The sequence below is a fragment of the Carassius carassius genome, chromosome 2 (assembly GCF_963082965.1).
Source record: "Carassius carassius chromosome 2, fCarCar2.1, whole genome shotgun sequence".
NCBI classification, from domain to species: Eukaryota; Metazoa; Chordata; class Actinopteri; order Cypriniformes; family Cyprinidae; genus Carassius; species Carassius carassius.
In genome coordinates this window covers 11,513,335-11,529,905 of record NC_081756.1, presented here as the reverse complement: position 1 = coordinate 11,529,905, position 16,571 = coordinate 11,513,335, and the positions used below count along the sequence as shown (strand labels likewise).

The 16,571-nt window shown below is 35.2% G+C and overlaps 1 protein-coding gene across 2 annotated transcripts in view; it reads left to right on the top strand.

The window, feature by feature from the left end:
• Positions 1 to 16,571, top strand: part of LOC132102753 (dedicator of cytokinesis protein 11-like) — a 74,277-nt gene that overhangs the window by 12,837 nt on the left and 44,869 nt on the right. For both annotated transcript variants that reach the window (XM_059507403.1, XM_059507396.1), the window contains exons 10-27: positions 332 to 415; positions 522 to 662; positions 2,135 to 2,371; positions 5,183 to 5,305; positions 5,612 to 5,694; positions 5,887 to 6,009; positions 6,366 to 6,442; positions 7,337 to 7,521; positions 8,265 to 8,330; positions 8,441 to 8,533; positions 9,148 to 9,271; positions 9,794 to 9,915; positions 10,063 to 10,146; positions 10,242 to 10,331; positions 10,639 to 10,760; positions 10,935 to 11,004; positions 11,165 to 11,284; positions 13,617 to 13,688. In XM_059507403.1, coding sequence (XP_059363386.1) covers positions 332 to 415; positions 522 to 662; positions 2,135 to 2,371; positions 5,183 to 5,305; positions 5,612 to 5,694; positions 5,887 to 6,009; positions 6,366 to 6,442; positions 7,337 to 7,521; positions 8,265 to 8,330; positions 8,441 to 8,533; positions 9,148 to 9,271; positions 9,794 to 9,915; positions 10,063 to 10,146; positions 10,242 to 10,331; positions 10,639 to 10,760; positions 10,935 to 11,004; positions 11,165 to 11,284; positions 13,617 to 13,688 — 2,016 coding nt within the window. The remainder of the gene's footprint in view (positions 1 to 331; positions 416 to 521; positions 663 to 2,134; positions 2,372 to 5,182; positions 5,306 to 5,611; positions 5,695 to 5,886; positions 6,010 to 6,365; positions 6,443 to 7,336; positions 7,522 to 8,264; positions 8,331 to 8,440; positions 8,534 to 9,147; positions 9,272 to 9,793; positions 9,916 to 10,062; positions 10,147 to 10,241; positions 10,332 to 10,638; positions 10,761 to 10,934; positions 11,005 to 11,164; positions 11,285 to 13,616; positions 13,689 to 16,571) is intronic.

The following is a 16,571-nucleotide window of genomic DNA, read 5'->3' as shown; positions in this document are numbered from 1 at the left end:
GTCAAACTGAGTTCAGTGCATCGTGGGATAAAGTACATTAAAGGAATAGTTCACTCAAAAATTTGCTGAAAATTTACTCACGCTCAGGCAGTTTTGATCTGTTTGGACTCTCATTCTGACGGCACCCATTCACTGCAAAGAGTAATGCGATGCTAAATTTCTCCAAATCCAATGACGAAATAAACTCGTATACATCTTGGATGGCCTGAGGATGAGTATACTTTTAGCAAAATTGTAATTTTTGAGTGGCTTAGCACATTTTGGTGAATTTGGGTTCTGTTTATTTAACTGCTTTTACAAATACAGACTGTTTTTGTCCTCTTATCTCCAGTATGGCAGAGAAACCGACCAGCTGAATAAAATGAGCAGGAATGAAGGTCGACAGAAGATCTTCACCCTGGATCCTGAGACACAGGTTAGTCCATTATGTCCAATGTACAGCTATTAGAAAGACAGACTTTCTTTAACTATGTGAAGCAATGAGGAATATTAACCATTTGTATCTCTCCCTTCCTCTTCAGAGGTTAGATTTCTCAGGCATCGAGCCTGACGTGAAGCCATTTGAAGAGCGATTTGGCCGAAGAATCATGGTTAGCTGTCACGACCTGACCTTTAACCTGCAAGGATGTGTCAGTGAGAAGGATGATGGCATCCTAACCAATGTGAGTAAACCTTAAGCCGTGCGTTTCATCTTTATTGTCAGTGTCACATTTTTGTTGATCGTGTTTTGTGATGCTGCAAGTGCTACTGTTGATCTTTGAAACGTGAGCATGTTTAGACTTTCATGAACAATATTAGCCAATGCAGTATATCCCTATTATTTTCTAAGCAAAAAAATAATTACACCCTTGGGCTGAGTTATACTAATGGGACTCCACCATTCGTATTTCTCTTTGTAGATGTAAGTTGTTTTTGTGAAAGTCCTGGTGCTGTATATATTAAAAAAAGTCTTCTTGTACGTAAGTTTGGGGCTTTGGCAATGACAACTTCCTGTTCTTGTTTTTTAAATGTTTGATGTCACAATTATAAAAAATAAGAATTACAGGCATTTTATTTTAAAAGATCAATTACATGTATCTGTTTTTTTTTTTTTTTTTTTTTTTTTTTTTTTAGTAAAACTCTTTATTTAAAAAAAATAAATAAATAAAAATAAAAGTTATTGTATTGTATTATAATTGTATTATTTTTATTATTATTATTATGTATCTTAAGTATAACAAGTTTTAGTGACATGTTAACAAGACATTTTGTGAGTTAAATACAATTAATAATAATAATGTATAAAAGTGCTGAAAAACATTTAGATACACGCACTGCTAATTTATATGTATATTATATATAAAATTAAAATGTAAAAATTTGTAAGAAAAATGTAGAAATGCTACATTTACAAAAGATTTAAATCTTTTAACTTTTAAATGATCAGTGTTAAAGGAAAATATAATCCAAAGCCTAAAAAAGTATTTGTAAATGTATAGTGTAGCCTTGCCTTTATTTTCCTAATCCTAATGTCCTGTACAGAGGATAGGCCTATGTAATAAAATATAAATGTATTTTTGAATTACGTGTTTCTTAAGCTACGAACATCACATGAAAACAATAAATTTTCTTTGTGTCCCAGGTTAAAGAATAAATGTCTCAATTATTGTCTAGCTGTCAGAGAACCGAAATTATGGGTCAGCATAGTTGGATATCATGGAGTTTAGTTTTTTTAATGAGAGATTTTTGGCGTGAGGACAGAGGATCATCCAGAACACATTAATGAATATGATCACGCTCAGCGAAGCACTCTCAAAGGCTCCAGGGAAGGAATCCTGGCGCTCATCAGCAGGGTTTGGAAAGCTTCAGCTCCCTTAGATGCATCCTGACTTTCCCACACTTTGTTAAATGATTAAAAGAGACATGACTGATGCAAATGGAGTGAAATTACACACAGAGATGTGGTTACAGAAACACTAGAAGTATAGTCTTTTGCTTGAATCTGATTTGCTGTCATTAAATGATATAATCTATATCAAACAAACTATATGATCCTCACAGCACATAGTACTGCTCAGACAGATCCAAGTTACCAGAGTAAAGATGTCAAGACTCATCAGCCTCATTCATTCCACACTCTGTGGTTTCTCCTCAGGTAGAGCCATTCTTCATCAGCTTAGCGCTGTTTGATCTGTCCAAAGGCTGTAAGATCTCTGCAGACTTTCATGTTGACCTCAATCCACCCTGTGTGAGGGAAATGCTTCAAGAAGGCTCCTCTGGGACGCCAAAAGAACCAGAAGGAGGAGATGGAAATGAAGCAGTCAAGGTAGACGGTCACGGTCTGCCGGTTCTCCAGAGGGTCGCGGAGTCTCTTATACGCTTCCCCACTCAGGTAAAGTTCATCAAAATGAAATGGTAACACTTTAGGACCAGCTTTCTAGACAAATATTCTGAAAAAGCTTTTGCTGCAAGAAAATTCTGTACTTCCAATACAGTAGTAATTAAATTATATAAAGACTTTTTACAGAATATAATAAAATATATTAAAACCTAATAAAATATAATAAAAATAATATTAGAAAGTGGTTGCTGGGGCATTTCTATGTGGTTGCTTATGAACCAAGTGCTTTTAATATGTTGTGATGTGATTGCTGGGTGGTTGCTTACAGACCTAAATCAGAAGAATCCATCCCCGAGCAGGGCTATTATAGTTAACTAAAACTAAAATAAAATAAAAAATACATTTGAAATGGAGAAGTGAAAGTTGAGTTATTTGGAATATTATATATTATTATATTATATTATAATAATATAATTATCTGGTGACCAGTGTATCACAGAGACACGGCTGCAGTGTTAGTTATTTATTAGTATCACTGGGATATTATTATAGTTTGGATTAATATTTCAGATCAATATTTATTTTAATTTAAAATTTAGTTTTAGTTATTTTAATACATACATATTTTTCTACTTTATATAAAGTACAATATATATATTTGTTTGTTTCTTATTTTTTATTTTCACACACACACGTGTGTATGTGTATATATATATATATATATATATATATATATATATATATATATATATATATATATATATATATATATATATATATATATATATAATATTAAGAGTTTGGTTCCAAAATGCAATAAATTCATTGTTTTAATTGAGAAAAAAAATATTTCTTTACCAAGAAAGTGGCGAGATGAAAACTTTCACATAGCAGCTTTATGTTATAATAACATAAAAAAATTCAAATCCAGATTTTGATTTTCAAAGATTTATTTAAAAATGTTATAATTTTTTCCCCCCAAAATGCAATAAATCCATTGAATCAATATGAAATATTATTTTCATATTGAAACTGTTGAAAATACACTACATAGTAAGTTGATCCACATATGACAGCCTATGATCTTGGTCAATACTAATCTTATATACAGGCACTGGACTAAAATACATTCATCAGTCATCACTCCCAAAATGAATTCAATGGGTAATCTTGTTAATGCTATAAATTAATTACAGCAATAAAATAAAATCTCATCATGAACAAGAACATGAACAACATCACATTATATCACAGAAATGTTCTTTACATTCAACTTCTAAAAGTGCATTCATGTTACAGCCATGTTACATTCATTTAGTTGACTAGTGCTATGTGCTGTATTAATAAAAACACTAACACTGACAAGCTATGCAATATTGCGTTCATAATCGAATGTGATTCATCTAATGAATGCAATATAGCGTAGCTTGTCAGTGATCTACGGCTCTGTGTATTAAATGCATCTGAATAATTTCCATCTGAAAGATTTACAGATACTATTAATCACAAATTCGGCTTTACTGATGAGATGCGCATGACAATCACATGCCATTTATCGGGCAGCCCTTGTTTGTTGATCACAAAGTACAAAGTAGATGAGGAAAATAGGATCCCGGGTGTATTCAAAGCGTCACCATTACTGTCTAGAGTGTGTGGAATGGTGCCCTGTGATTGTGGAGTGAATATATCGCATTCAGCAAAAAAAGGAAACTGGCGTTTGTCGCGGTTTGGGGAAAAGGGAGAAAACATGACCTATTAACTCTGTGGATATTGCATTTTGCAAAGCATTAGCAAGCACCATTAAAATTCAAGAGCGAGCTTTCTTTTTTTTAATTTAGGTTCTGTTCTAACGTTTAAAATCTGCACTTTGCTAAAGATTTCTTCAATTGACTGGCAACCCTCCCTGGTGAGCATTGTCCAGCACTGCTGAATAAGAAGGATGATTCTGCTGTTTTTCTGATAGGGAACTCAATGTGTTTTCAGAATTTTGCACATCCATGCAGTTTTCAGGGCTGCAGGTAGCTGAATATAGCTAGTTGTGTAGCTGACTTGCGTCATTTTCACTTGTCATTTTATTTCTTCCTTCTGTTGAAAGCGCGTGTCCATTCTGCAATTGCAGTCAAATGTAAAATCATGTGCATGTGAACTTTCATGCCTCATTAGTTCAGTGTACACAACTGAAGACACATTTTTGTTTTATTATTTACATCTGTCACCTTTTGCAGGCCTGATGCCTTTTAATGCAGGATGATACGGAGAGCTCTGCTAAATAAATGCACCATTTTATCTCTGGTATTGAACTTTTCCAGTTATAAATCACGGATTGTTATATCTAACTAATCTTCTCTAGGCTTTCTTATCAGTGTGTGTTTTCATGTGTTCGAGCTTGCTCTTCTGCACAAGGCATGTGGCCAGGGCAGAAACGGCAAAGTTTTAACACAGCAGTTTCATAGCACTAACGCTATGCACTAAATCAAAGCCAGTGTCATGACAGTTTCAGGCCTCTGGGTGACGTGACGTGGCTTTACTGGAACTAACATCACGCAGGGCAGCTGACATGAAGAAGAGATGACTGGATGTGTTAGAGAGAGAAAGACACACTAGAGTACAATGACAAGAACAATTTCTTGCAGATTAGTTTATGCATATGTCTATTTTGATTATGAAATGGTTACATGCATAGAAGAAGTCTGCAGAGGTTAAAAGGAGGCATCTTAGTAATGACTTGAATTATTACACTGAATTTCCATAGTCAACAACACACTTACTCATGGTAATCTTTAGTGATCTGTCAGACTATTTAATTTTCTTTATTACTTCTATGTATTCGTATAACCACAGTGTGTCTTTTGTGTTGTCCAGGGTATTTTCTCCGTTACCAATCCCCACACAGACATCTTCCTGCTGGCCCGGGTGGAAAAGGTCTTACAGAATGGCATCACCCATTGCACGGAGCCCTACATCAAGACCTCTGACATCAGCAAGGTCTGGTGCTCAATAACACACACATGCTTCAACTTCAACATGCTTAGGCATGACGTCTTTGTACTAAAAAAAGAGAACTGCATTGCATTACATCAACAAGCTGTCTGCACTCATTTTACATTATAACATTTTAAATGTCAGTCTGATGTGGAAAATAAAAGTATTGTATAAAGACAGTATAAAAATATGTTGTATTTATACAGTTGTAATGTTTTTGACCTGAATTGTCTTTTGATGATTCACATTGAAATGCTTCAAGGATGCTCTGTGGAATATTTCCATGAATTCTATGTGTCCGTTTCTCAGACAGTACCGAAAGTCCTGAAGACTGCCAAGCAGACGTGCCAACGGCTGGGCCAATACCGGATGCCCTTCGCTTGGGCTGCCAAGTAAGACACAGAAACTCGCTCCTTATTCACTTAATGGACACGTAAAGCTTCTAAGTTCTATATCAAGTAAAATTATGTGCTCTCCAAACTTGAATGTGACAGTCAGTACTCTTCGGAAATCATTTTAGTAAATATTTAGGTAATATGTAATTGTTTTAAAGTTGATTTCTGGTGCTGTTGTTGTGTCTTCAGACAGGTGTTCAAAGATTCCCAGGGCAGTTTAGACATTGAGGGGAAGTTCTCTCCACTCTACCGCCAAGACAGTAGCAAGATATCCACTGAAGACCTCATCAAACTGCTGACAGATCTCAAAAAGTGAGTGGCACAGTGTGTGTACCAGACTTAATACACCGTCTTTTGATGCCAGGTATCCCTAAATTGTCACTGTGAATTTGACAAGTAGGAAATTTTCCTGTGTCAGCATGTCTGTAACAACAGTCCTGATCTGATCCCTGACCTAGACACTAGCCCTGAATCAGAGGGAAATGATAATAATGGTGTACAAGGTTTTAAGATGAACCCTATTCCTTTGCCTATCACTAAATTGTTGATGTGAAGGACGTGTTGCACTTGGCAAAATCCCCGTCATCCACCATGAATGTATTTCCTTGTTTGTCACTTTATTATATTATGCATTATGAATGTTTTGAAGAGACATTGTTTTCTTGTAGACCAGAGAAGAACAAACTGCAGATAATCCCTGGACAAATTAACATCACTGTGGAGTGTGTGCCTCCAGACTTGTCAAGTAAGTTTGTTTGTCTTTTTTTAAATTTAATTTGGCTTTTAATATTAGATAACACCTTCTAACACTAGAAGGCGGTGCATTTTTGAATTCTCAGTAACAATTTATTTAAAGGCACAATTTAGCATATGATGCAATTCGTTTCTCATAGAGACAGTCAGTTTATAATATTTTTTTTTAAATAACTTTGAGAACATGGTTCGCATGACAAATCTGTAACAATGAAGAAAATAGAAGGAGATTATTTACTTGTTTTTTTGCCATTCACAAAATGATGTCACTTCCTGGGTGTCACCGTTTTGTTGAATTTTCCATTTTTTGTAATCATGCATAATTTTATGCTTTTGCATAATAGTAACAAAAAGTATTTTTTAGTTGATTGGATATCTGTTTAACAGATTTTCATTGATATGTGATTTTAATTGCTACAGTCTTCATTAGGAATAGTCTTTTTGATATGTTTAAAAATAGCTAGGTAAATTTTATTTTATTTCAAATTGTAAGGGTTTTCTCTTTGAGTGAATCTGGTATTTGTGTCTTTATTACTTTTAAAAAAGGAATGGCTTGCCAGTTTGTACACTGTGGAAACATTTTGTTTTCATGCTTTAACCCTAAAAATCGTTTACCTAATCTCGTGTCCCTGTTTAAAAAATGACTGTCCTATGAAAAATTGCTTTCTAAATCTGTCATTATGCTAACAAGGTGGGGAAAAAATACCCAAAAAGTACATAATATGATCTAACATTTTGCAGTCAGAAGGTATTAGTCCAATGCGATGACATCAACTAGCATTTTTGGAAAAAATGTAATCCTCTCCATTTCAGAATGAACAGTACACATCATGAGGGTTAGCATATATAATGAATGGTATTTAATGTATAAGCTTTATTTTCACAGACTCTGTCACATCCTCTTATATTCCCGCGAAGCCGTTTGAGGAGCAGTGTGAGAGGGTGTCCGTGGAAGTGGAGGAGTTTGTCCCAGAAGAGCCCAGATACAATCATCCATTCACCATCTACAAGAATCATCTCTATGTCTATCCTCAGCAGCTCAAATATGACAATCAGAAGACGTTTGCCAAGGTGAGGTTCCTCTCACTTCACAAAGCACATTCTGTAATTAGTGGAAGTGGGAAGCTGTGGGTGGTGGTGCAACAACAAGCTCCTTCAAGCAGTAACAATATCTGCCTACGTGTTTTCAAACATGAGGCTCTGTGAAAAGCCCCAGGGATTCTATTCATAATCAATTCACGAAAGATCGTATCTCTAATTAAACAGACTTCAGGGTTAATTGCATCCTCCTCCACTGCTGGAAAGCTCATACTGCATTCAACTGTTTGCCCTATTACTCTCTAACCTCTTTTCTTGTATGTTAGGGATGCTACCAAACATTTATACAGATCTAGTTCTCAATGATACTAATGACATCTGTTTATTGCCTTTTTTTATTCAGTTTCATTCATTAGCAAAATAGCAATTAGCTTTTTTTTATCACTACATAATTGGTGTCCTATTATTGGTGTCCTATTTCCTACTGTAAATATATGGAAATGTAATTTTTATTAGTAATATGCATTGCTAAGATCTCCATTTGGACAAATTTAAAGTTGATTTTGTAAATCTTTAGATATTTTTGCACCCTCAGATTCCAGATATTCTCGGTCAAATATAGTCCTACCCTAACGAACCAGGCATCAATGGAAAGCTTATTTATTCAGCGTTCATATGATGTATAAATCTCAATTTTGAAAAATTGACCCTTGTGACTGGCTTCGTGGTCCAGGGTCACATATATGAAGTGGTATGATACAGTGTTTTTCTCCCAGGCTCGAAACATTGCAGTTTGTGTTCAGTTCAAGGATTCTGATGATGAAGGAGCTGCCCCATTGAAGGTGACGGTTTAATAGTTTTTTGTGTGGTATCAGTTTTATTCCTCAATTCTTTAATATTTTATAATTAGTGCAGTGTTATGTGTAATTGACTAACCACTGTTTGCTTTTAGTGCATCTATGGCAAGCCAGGGAGTCCAGTTTTCACCACCAGTGCTTTTGCTGCAGTTTTGCATCACAACCAGTGTCCGGAGTTTTATGATGAGGTGAGATCCATATGTTATCATGTAATGTTATTCTTTCACAATATAATATCACATCTTTAATTATCTGTATAAATCCATCAGGCACGTGCCATCACATCATATTGGATGTTTTTGAGTAAAAACCATAAATGTTATTGTTAAACTATCATTACTCTTAAAAATATAAACACCACCTTCTGAGACCTAAAACTATGAAATTTACATTACTAACATTTGAGCAGACTGAGATATGAACAGCACAAAGCACAAGCTTTCCCGAGTCAAGGAAATGAAGAGCTGAATCTTTCTGTAGACGCATCCTGTTAAGCTTCACCACAGTCCTCAGGCCCAAGATATTAAAGACAGATTGTTGTTCAATAGATGAATGAGTCACAAGACATCAACATAGACCGTACACACAGACATAGCCCACAAGCTGTTACAGTATTGCATAATTTGCTGGAACAAACAGAATGATGTAATTAGCTGGAGAGCCTTAAAGGAGTAGTTTTAGCAAAAAAAAAATCATGTACTGTATTTATGAGTCACAATCAGGCTTATAAAAAACACAAACCGTTCTTTATTAGAGTAAATCAAGATTTCTTAATGTTGAAGTATTTTAATTTCTATCACAGATTAAAATCGAGCTTCCTGTTCACGTCCATGAGAAGCATCACATTCTGTTTACTTTATACCACATAAGCTGTGAGGCTGGCAACAAAACTACCACCAAGAAACGGGACGGAGTGGAAACACTGGGTGAGTGTGTGCCTGTCTGCTTGTGTATTGTTTACACTTCCGTTCCAAAGTATACACTCAGCAAGATTTAAAAAATGAATAATCTTTTCATCAAGGACACATTAAATTGATCAAATTTTAAAAAAAGTGATAGTAAAGACATTCATAATGTTACAGAGGATTTCTATTTCCAACAAATGATGTTCTTTTGAACTGTCTATTCATCCAAGAACCTTTTAAATATTGTCACGGTTTCCATAAAAATAATGAGCGGCTCAACTGTTCTCAGCATTGAGAATAATGAGAAATGTTTCTTGAGCAGCAAATCAGCATATTATAGCATAAATAATTTTTGAAGCATCACGTGCCACTAAAGACTGCAAATTCAGCTTTGTTAAAATATAAAACAGTTATTTTATAAATACGCCAAAATGTACATAAGAGACTTCTTTTTGAAAACATTACGAATGGATTACAGTCGAATGGTGGTGTGTGTGTGTGTGTGTGTGTTAGGAATATACCTTTAACTCTCGCTCTCTACAGTGGGTTATTCCTGGACTCCTTTATTGAAGGATGGCAGAATACACTCCTCAGAACTACAGCTCCCTGTGTCTGCCAATCTACCAGCTGGTTACATGTATGACAAAAGCCAAGACTCAAAAAAGGTAAGATCTTCCTTTCAGCAACACTAACTCAAAAAATGCATTGAATGTTGGTTGGTTCATTTGTTCATTGATGGTTTGGCTACTTGAATTGATTAATACACTGATTCATTCAGTCATTTTCTTTTGTGTGTTTTTTTTTTTTTGCAGTCTTCCCCAGACATCAAATGGGTGGAGAATGCCAAACCATTATTTAAAGTCCGAGCGTATGTAGCATCAACAATTTACACTCAGGTATGTTGATCTGATCTAAGGATGGTACTGAACTGAAAGTAATGAAGTGTTCTGTAAAATAAAAGCATTAAATCTAGTAACTCTCGTCCATCCAGGATTTGCACCTCCACAATTTCTTCCAGTATTGCCAGCTGATGAGGTCAACATCTCAGGGCAATCCCGCTGAACTCGTCAAGTACCTAAAGGTGAGAATTGCATGTCTTCAGTTAATTTAATTTAAACAATATATGTATAAAACTACTCAATGTTTTGTGCTTTTCAACTTTTTTTTGGAGCACATATTGTACACTACTGTTTTAAAAATATGTGTGTGCATATGTGTGATCAACAGTAGAGTTAAACAGTAATATTGTGAATTACCCAGTATTAAGTGTTTCTATTTGAATCTATTTTAAAATGTTCTTTATTCCTCTGATGGCAAATCTGAATTTTCAGCAGCCATTACTCAGTGTTACAGTCTTCAGTGTAACATGAATTCTTTTCATTTCTAAGTGCCTGCATGCAGTCGAGACTCCGGTCATCATCAAGTTTCTGCCTACGGTGTTCGTTCAGCTCTTTGAAATCCTCACGATGCCAAGCAAAGAGGGTCTAGACATTGCTGTCAACTCCACACGGTGATTTACCACTTCATTTGTCTTTTCAGAAAGACACAAGCTTCTGTATTTCTGTTTTGTATGCAGAGCAGCCTATGAATGCATTTGTTGGTTAGGGCAATATTTCCTTATTTAATGATTTTTATTTTAAGTGTATAGGATTGCTACATTATCAGATGCCTCTGTTTGTCCCAGGGTAATCATTCACATGGTGTCTCAGTGTCATGAGGCCGACCTGGAGAACTACTTGCGCTCATTTCTGAAGGTACAACATTATAGCTCCCTGTTATCCTTACTATAAATTTGTAAATCTGATCATACTCGACCACTCACTTGCACTCTTCTGATTTATTTAATTTAATTAAAATTTTTAAATGTCAAAATCAGTGTTTTATTTTATTTTGACCTAATGTTTTATTTTGCAGTATGTTTTTCGGATCAACAACGCAACTTCGGAAAACTCGACACATGAAGTTTTGGCTACAGCAGTGACGGTCATCCTCAAACAAAGGGCAGACTCCAACACCTGCAACAAACTCCTCAAGGTGACAGAGCTGTTTAGAGGAGGATCTCTTCTCTTTGCACAGCAGATGGCACTGTTGGGTTTATTTTCGATCCTTTTGAGTCACTTCAGAATTGTGGTTTATTATCCAAGTAAGTTATGATGAATCAGTGGGTTGTTCCAAAAAACAGATCATGATATGGCCATTGAAACCCAAATATTTACATATAACATTTCAGAATCATGTATTCAGTGCCACTGGACCTTCCTCAGTGTCTTCAAATCAATGTACCCACCTCGTCCCATAAGTGATCCTAGATAACAAAACCTGTCTTAAGTGTCAATTCATCAAAATTGAGACGTATACATAATCTGAAAGTTGAATAAATAAGCTTTTCGACTGATGTATGGTTTTTTAGGATCGGACAGTATGTGGCTGAGATACAACTATTTGAAAATGAGGGTGCACAAAAAATCTAAATATTAGTTAATTAAAGTTGTCCAAATTAAGTTCTTAGCAATGCATATTACTTATCAAAAATTTAGTTTTGATATATTTATGGTAGGAAATGTACAACATATCTTCATGGAACATGATCTTTACTTAAAATCCTAATGATTTTTGGCATAAAATTTTTAATCTATCATTTTGACCTATACAATGTATTTTTGGCTATTGCTACAAATATACCCCAGCGACTCAAGGCCCCCATATGCTCAAAACGAAATTGAAGGATAAACTGATATGATGTAATTTAGAACAACATCAGGCTGAAACGAGATCATTTTGAGTTTGTTTCGGTAGTTTGAAGCAGCTTACCAAAGCGAACTTTCTGGAAGAGTTTGTTTTGGCTCCTAAACCCCTTTGAGCCTCCATTGGTCCATGGAGATTACACAATGGGTGTGTTCTGAAACTTCACCTTCACGTTTTATTTTCATTCAACAGCAGTCAGGCAAGAGAGAACAATATCTCCGGCATAGGCCCTAGCAACATGAATACACTGGAGTGTCGAATAGCTGAGCTGGCACAAATATATCCACATCTGTATGATCGCTCGCTGACAGACTTCAGAGAAAGAGAACGCATTTAATTCCTAGAAAGAAATTACAACGAAGCTTGGTGTTGAAGACCCGAAATTATTCCAGAAGCGACGCTGAGAAACATCCGAGACAAGTTTTCCAAATCCATGAAAAGAATGAAAGGAAAGAGTAAAAATAAAAGCTAGCAAGTACCAAATACATGTGTTTTAAATAAATGTTACACCAAACTGCTGCTGCTGTTCTTTCAATAAACAAATATAAAGGGTATACAATAAATGAAATACCAAATGAACATACAATAATAATAATATTAATCTACACCCGCCTCCAGCAGCGCGGGGGGGTCGGAATGTTTAAAAAAAACAGTATTCCGTCACTCTGCCTTTTTGAACTTATTTTTACCCCCAACTTTGTTTGAAGTAAATCAAGCCATTTAAGACTTGGTTTTTGACTGGTTTTATGTGTTCCAGGGTAATTTATCACATATATTTTTATAGTCTTTTTACGTAACCATTTTCTTGGGATTCAGTTCTCAGAGTTTTCTTGGAACTAGATTTGAGGGAATATGCTTTTTCATACGAATACTGGTTTGACTGGTGTCAGAGATCACATCGTATTGTTGTAGAACAATGAGTCCATTGTTTCTGCAATGCAATTAGCTTTCACTTTGCTTTACTTTTGTGATTATGTTGTGGTATTGTATACTTTTATTTGTATGTTTAAAATCTATATCTAGTGGCACACATTCCGAACATTCCTGTGATATGATATGGTATACATTAATATTATTATTCTTTTTAAACATTATATTACATTTTTTTCCCTAAACAACATTGATGCTTTTATTCAGCAAGGATGCATTAAATGAATCAAATTTAAAATGTTACAAAATAATTATATTTCAAATAAATGCTGCTCTTTTAAACTTCCTGTTCATCAAATAATCCTAAAAATGTGTGATTGATAATAAAGAGAAATGTTCTTTGAGCAGCAAATAAGCATATTAGATATAAGGATCATGTGAGACTGAAGACTGATGGAATGGCTGATGGAAATTCAGCTTTGGCATCACAGGATTAAGTGACATTTTATTAAAATGCTTAAATAGAATATTATATTTGAAATAAAATAAAATTTAATTAAATTATTTGAGAAATATTAATTTTAATAACATTTCACAATAATACTCTTTTTACTGACCTCAATATTTTGAACAGTAGTGTGTAATATGGTATCTGTAAATATTTAACCTGTTTATGTATAGGCACTGGTATATGACGTTTATCTGTGTTATTGTATGAATATTTGTATTTTCTTTTTGTCTTATATTACAGTATTCCTGGTTCTTCTTTGAGACCATCGCAAAGTCAATGGCACAATACCTCCAGGATGGTAACAGAATGAAAGTTAGTATAACCTGTTGACATACTTTACACTTTAAAGGGACTGTAAGTAGGAATTACTCCCATCTAGTGGTGAAATTGTATTTTGCATTCAAACTGATTTTGCTCTCCAGCGCCTCGCTTTTTCAAATGCGCGTTGCATCTACGGTATTCAATTCAATTCAAGTTTATTTATATAGCGCTTTTTACAATACAAATCGTTACAAAGCAACTTTACAGAAAATTATGTTTCTACAATATTTAGTAGTAGCTAGTAGTTTGTGCACGTTTGACAGGATTTTAGAAAAATAAAAATAATAATAATAATACAAGACGTAGTCAGCTAGATGATGAACTATCAATATTATTAATTAATAGTAATTATATGATGCAGTCACACATGTAGCAATAATTGTTAGTTTTGTTTGTTGATTCAAGGTTAGGATCATCTGGGGTCCTCTGAGGGTCAGCATCATCTCCTCTCAGGTGTTCTGGATCCAGACTGGAGCTTGTGTAAATCCTCAAAACATAGAAACAAAATAGAGACATCATTAGCATAGCTGCTGATCCAACAAAGTAAAATTAGTTTAACCCAAGCTAAAGAATAAAAATGCAGATGCAACTACACTCACAATTTAAGAGATACATTATTCGAATGCTTGGCGAAAGAGATGCGTTTTTAATCTAGATTTAAACAGAGAGAGTGTGTCTGAACCCCGAACATTATCAGGAAGGCTATTCCAGAGTTTGGGAGCCAAATGTGAAAAAGCTCTACCTCCTTTAGTGGACTTTGCTATCCTAGGAACTACCAAAAGTCCAGCGTTTTGTGACCTTATGGTGCGTGATGGGTTGTAACGTGGTAGAAGGCTAGTTAGGTACGCAGCAGCTAAACCATTTAGGGCCTTGTAGGTAAGTAATGATAATTTGTAACTGATACAGAACTTAATAGGTAGCCAGTGCAGAGACTGTAAAATTGGGGTAATATGATCATATTTTCTTGACCTGGTAAGGACTCTAGCTGCTGCATTTTGGACTACCTGTAGCTTGTTTATTGACGAAGCAGGACAACCACCTAGAAGTGCATTACAATAGTCCAGTCTATAGGTCATGAAAGCATGAACTAGCTTTTCTGCATCAGAAACAGATAACATGTTTCGTAGCTTGGCAATGTTTCTAAGATGGAAGAATGCAGTTTTTGTAACATTGGAAATATGATTTTCAAAAGACAAATTGCTGTCCAATATAACACCCAGATTTCTGACTGTAGAGGAAGTAACAGTACATCCGTCTAGTTGCAGATTGTAATCTACAAGATTCTGTGTGGTGTTTTTTGGTCCAATAATTAATATCTCTGTCTTATCCGAATTTAATTGGAGAAAATTATGTCATCCAATCTTTTACATGTTTAACACACTCTGTTAGCTTAGATAATTGGGAAGTTTCATCTGGTCTCGTTGAGATATATAGCTGAGTATCATCAGCATAACAGTGGAAGCTAATTCCATATTTTCTAATAATATTACCAAGGGGCAACATGTATATTGAAAATAGAAGGGGGCCTAGGACGGATCCTTGTGGCACTCCATATTTTACTGATGATAAATGAGATGACACCCAATTTAAGTAAACAAAATGGTAGCGATCGGACAGGTAGGATCTAAACCATCTTAGAGCCTGCCCTTGAATACCTGTATAGTTTTGTAATCGATCTAGGAGTATGTCATGATCTATGGTGTCGAACGCAGCACTAAGATCAAGTAAAACTAGAAATGAGATGCAGCCTTGATCTGACGCAAGAAGCAGGTCATTTGTAATTTTAACAAGTGCAGTTTCTGTGCTATGGTGGGGCCTAAAACCTGACTGAAATTCTTCATACAGATAATTTTTATGCAGGAAGGTGCTCAATTGAGCAGACACAACTTTTTCTAAAATTTTAGACATAAATGGAAGATTTGAAATAGGCCTATAATTTGCCAGTACACTAGGATCTAGTTTTGGTTTCTTAATAAGAGGCTTGATAACCGCCAGCTTGAATGGTTTTGTGACGTGACCTAAAGATAAAGGTAGGCGATATGTACCAAAAAGCTTTGACAGGATGTCTTCTAATAGCACTTCGTTTTGGCGACGATGTTTTCTTCTCCTGTGGCGCGGCATATGTATGGTCCATAATAAGAATGCAATCCAGACTTTTAAACTTGCCGGTGCAGTTTCAAGCGCCTCACACTGCTCTGCACCTGCTTTTCTGGCTCTTACCGAAAACGCGTTGTGGAAACGCGTTGGCTTAGTACTTTTTGTCCCTCTCTGCTATTATAGTTTTGCAAGATGGCGGAACTACATGGAATCCTCCGTCGACCTACCCGTCCCATGTATATAAAGATAATAAATTCTTCATTTACGAGGATAAGTTTAAACATTGGCATAGGTATTTGTACACCATTAAGGGCATATTTATGAATAAAAATATTGAATTTAGATAATAAAATACCTAAAAAGTTACTTATTGTCCCTTTAAAGTACTATCAAAGAAATTTAATAGCAATTAACAGCCATTTGTTATCTTAGAGGAGTGTATAGGGCTTTACTTTCCACTTCCTTTTCTTAGTCATCATCCTTAGTCAAACACAATAAAAAGTAGCTGGATGTAAATAATCCTGGGCTGTCGAGCAGGATGTTGTTTTCCACTTTTGGCATTTGTACATAGAATGTGGTTAACTTCCTCATTCTAAAAAGTTTGCATGATCAAGGTATCTGTGAAGGAACACCCTTCAAACTCCAAAACAAGGAACACGAGCTGCGCTGTACTCTACTGTTGACACAGAGTTGTCTTTTGCATGTACAGTGTGTGTTTAACAGTTTCAACTTTGTCAGGCCATTTCAAACCTGTATAGATCTTATTGACATGCTATT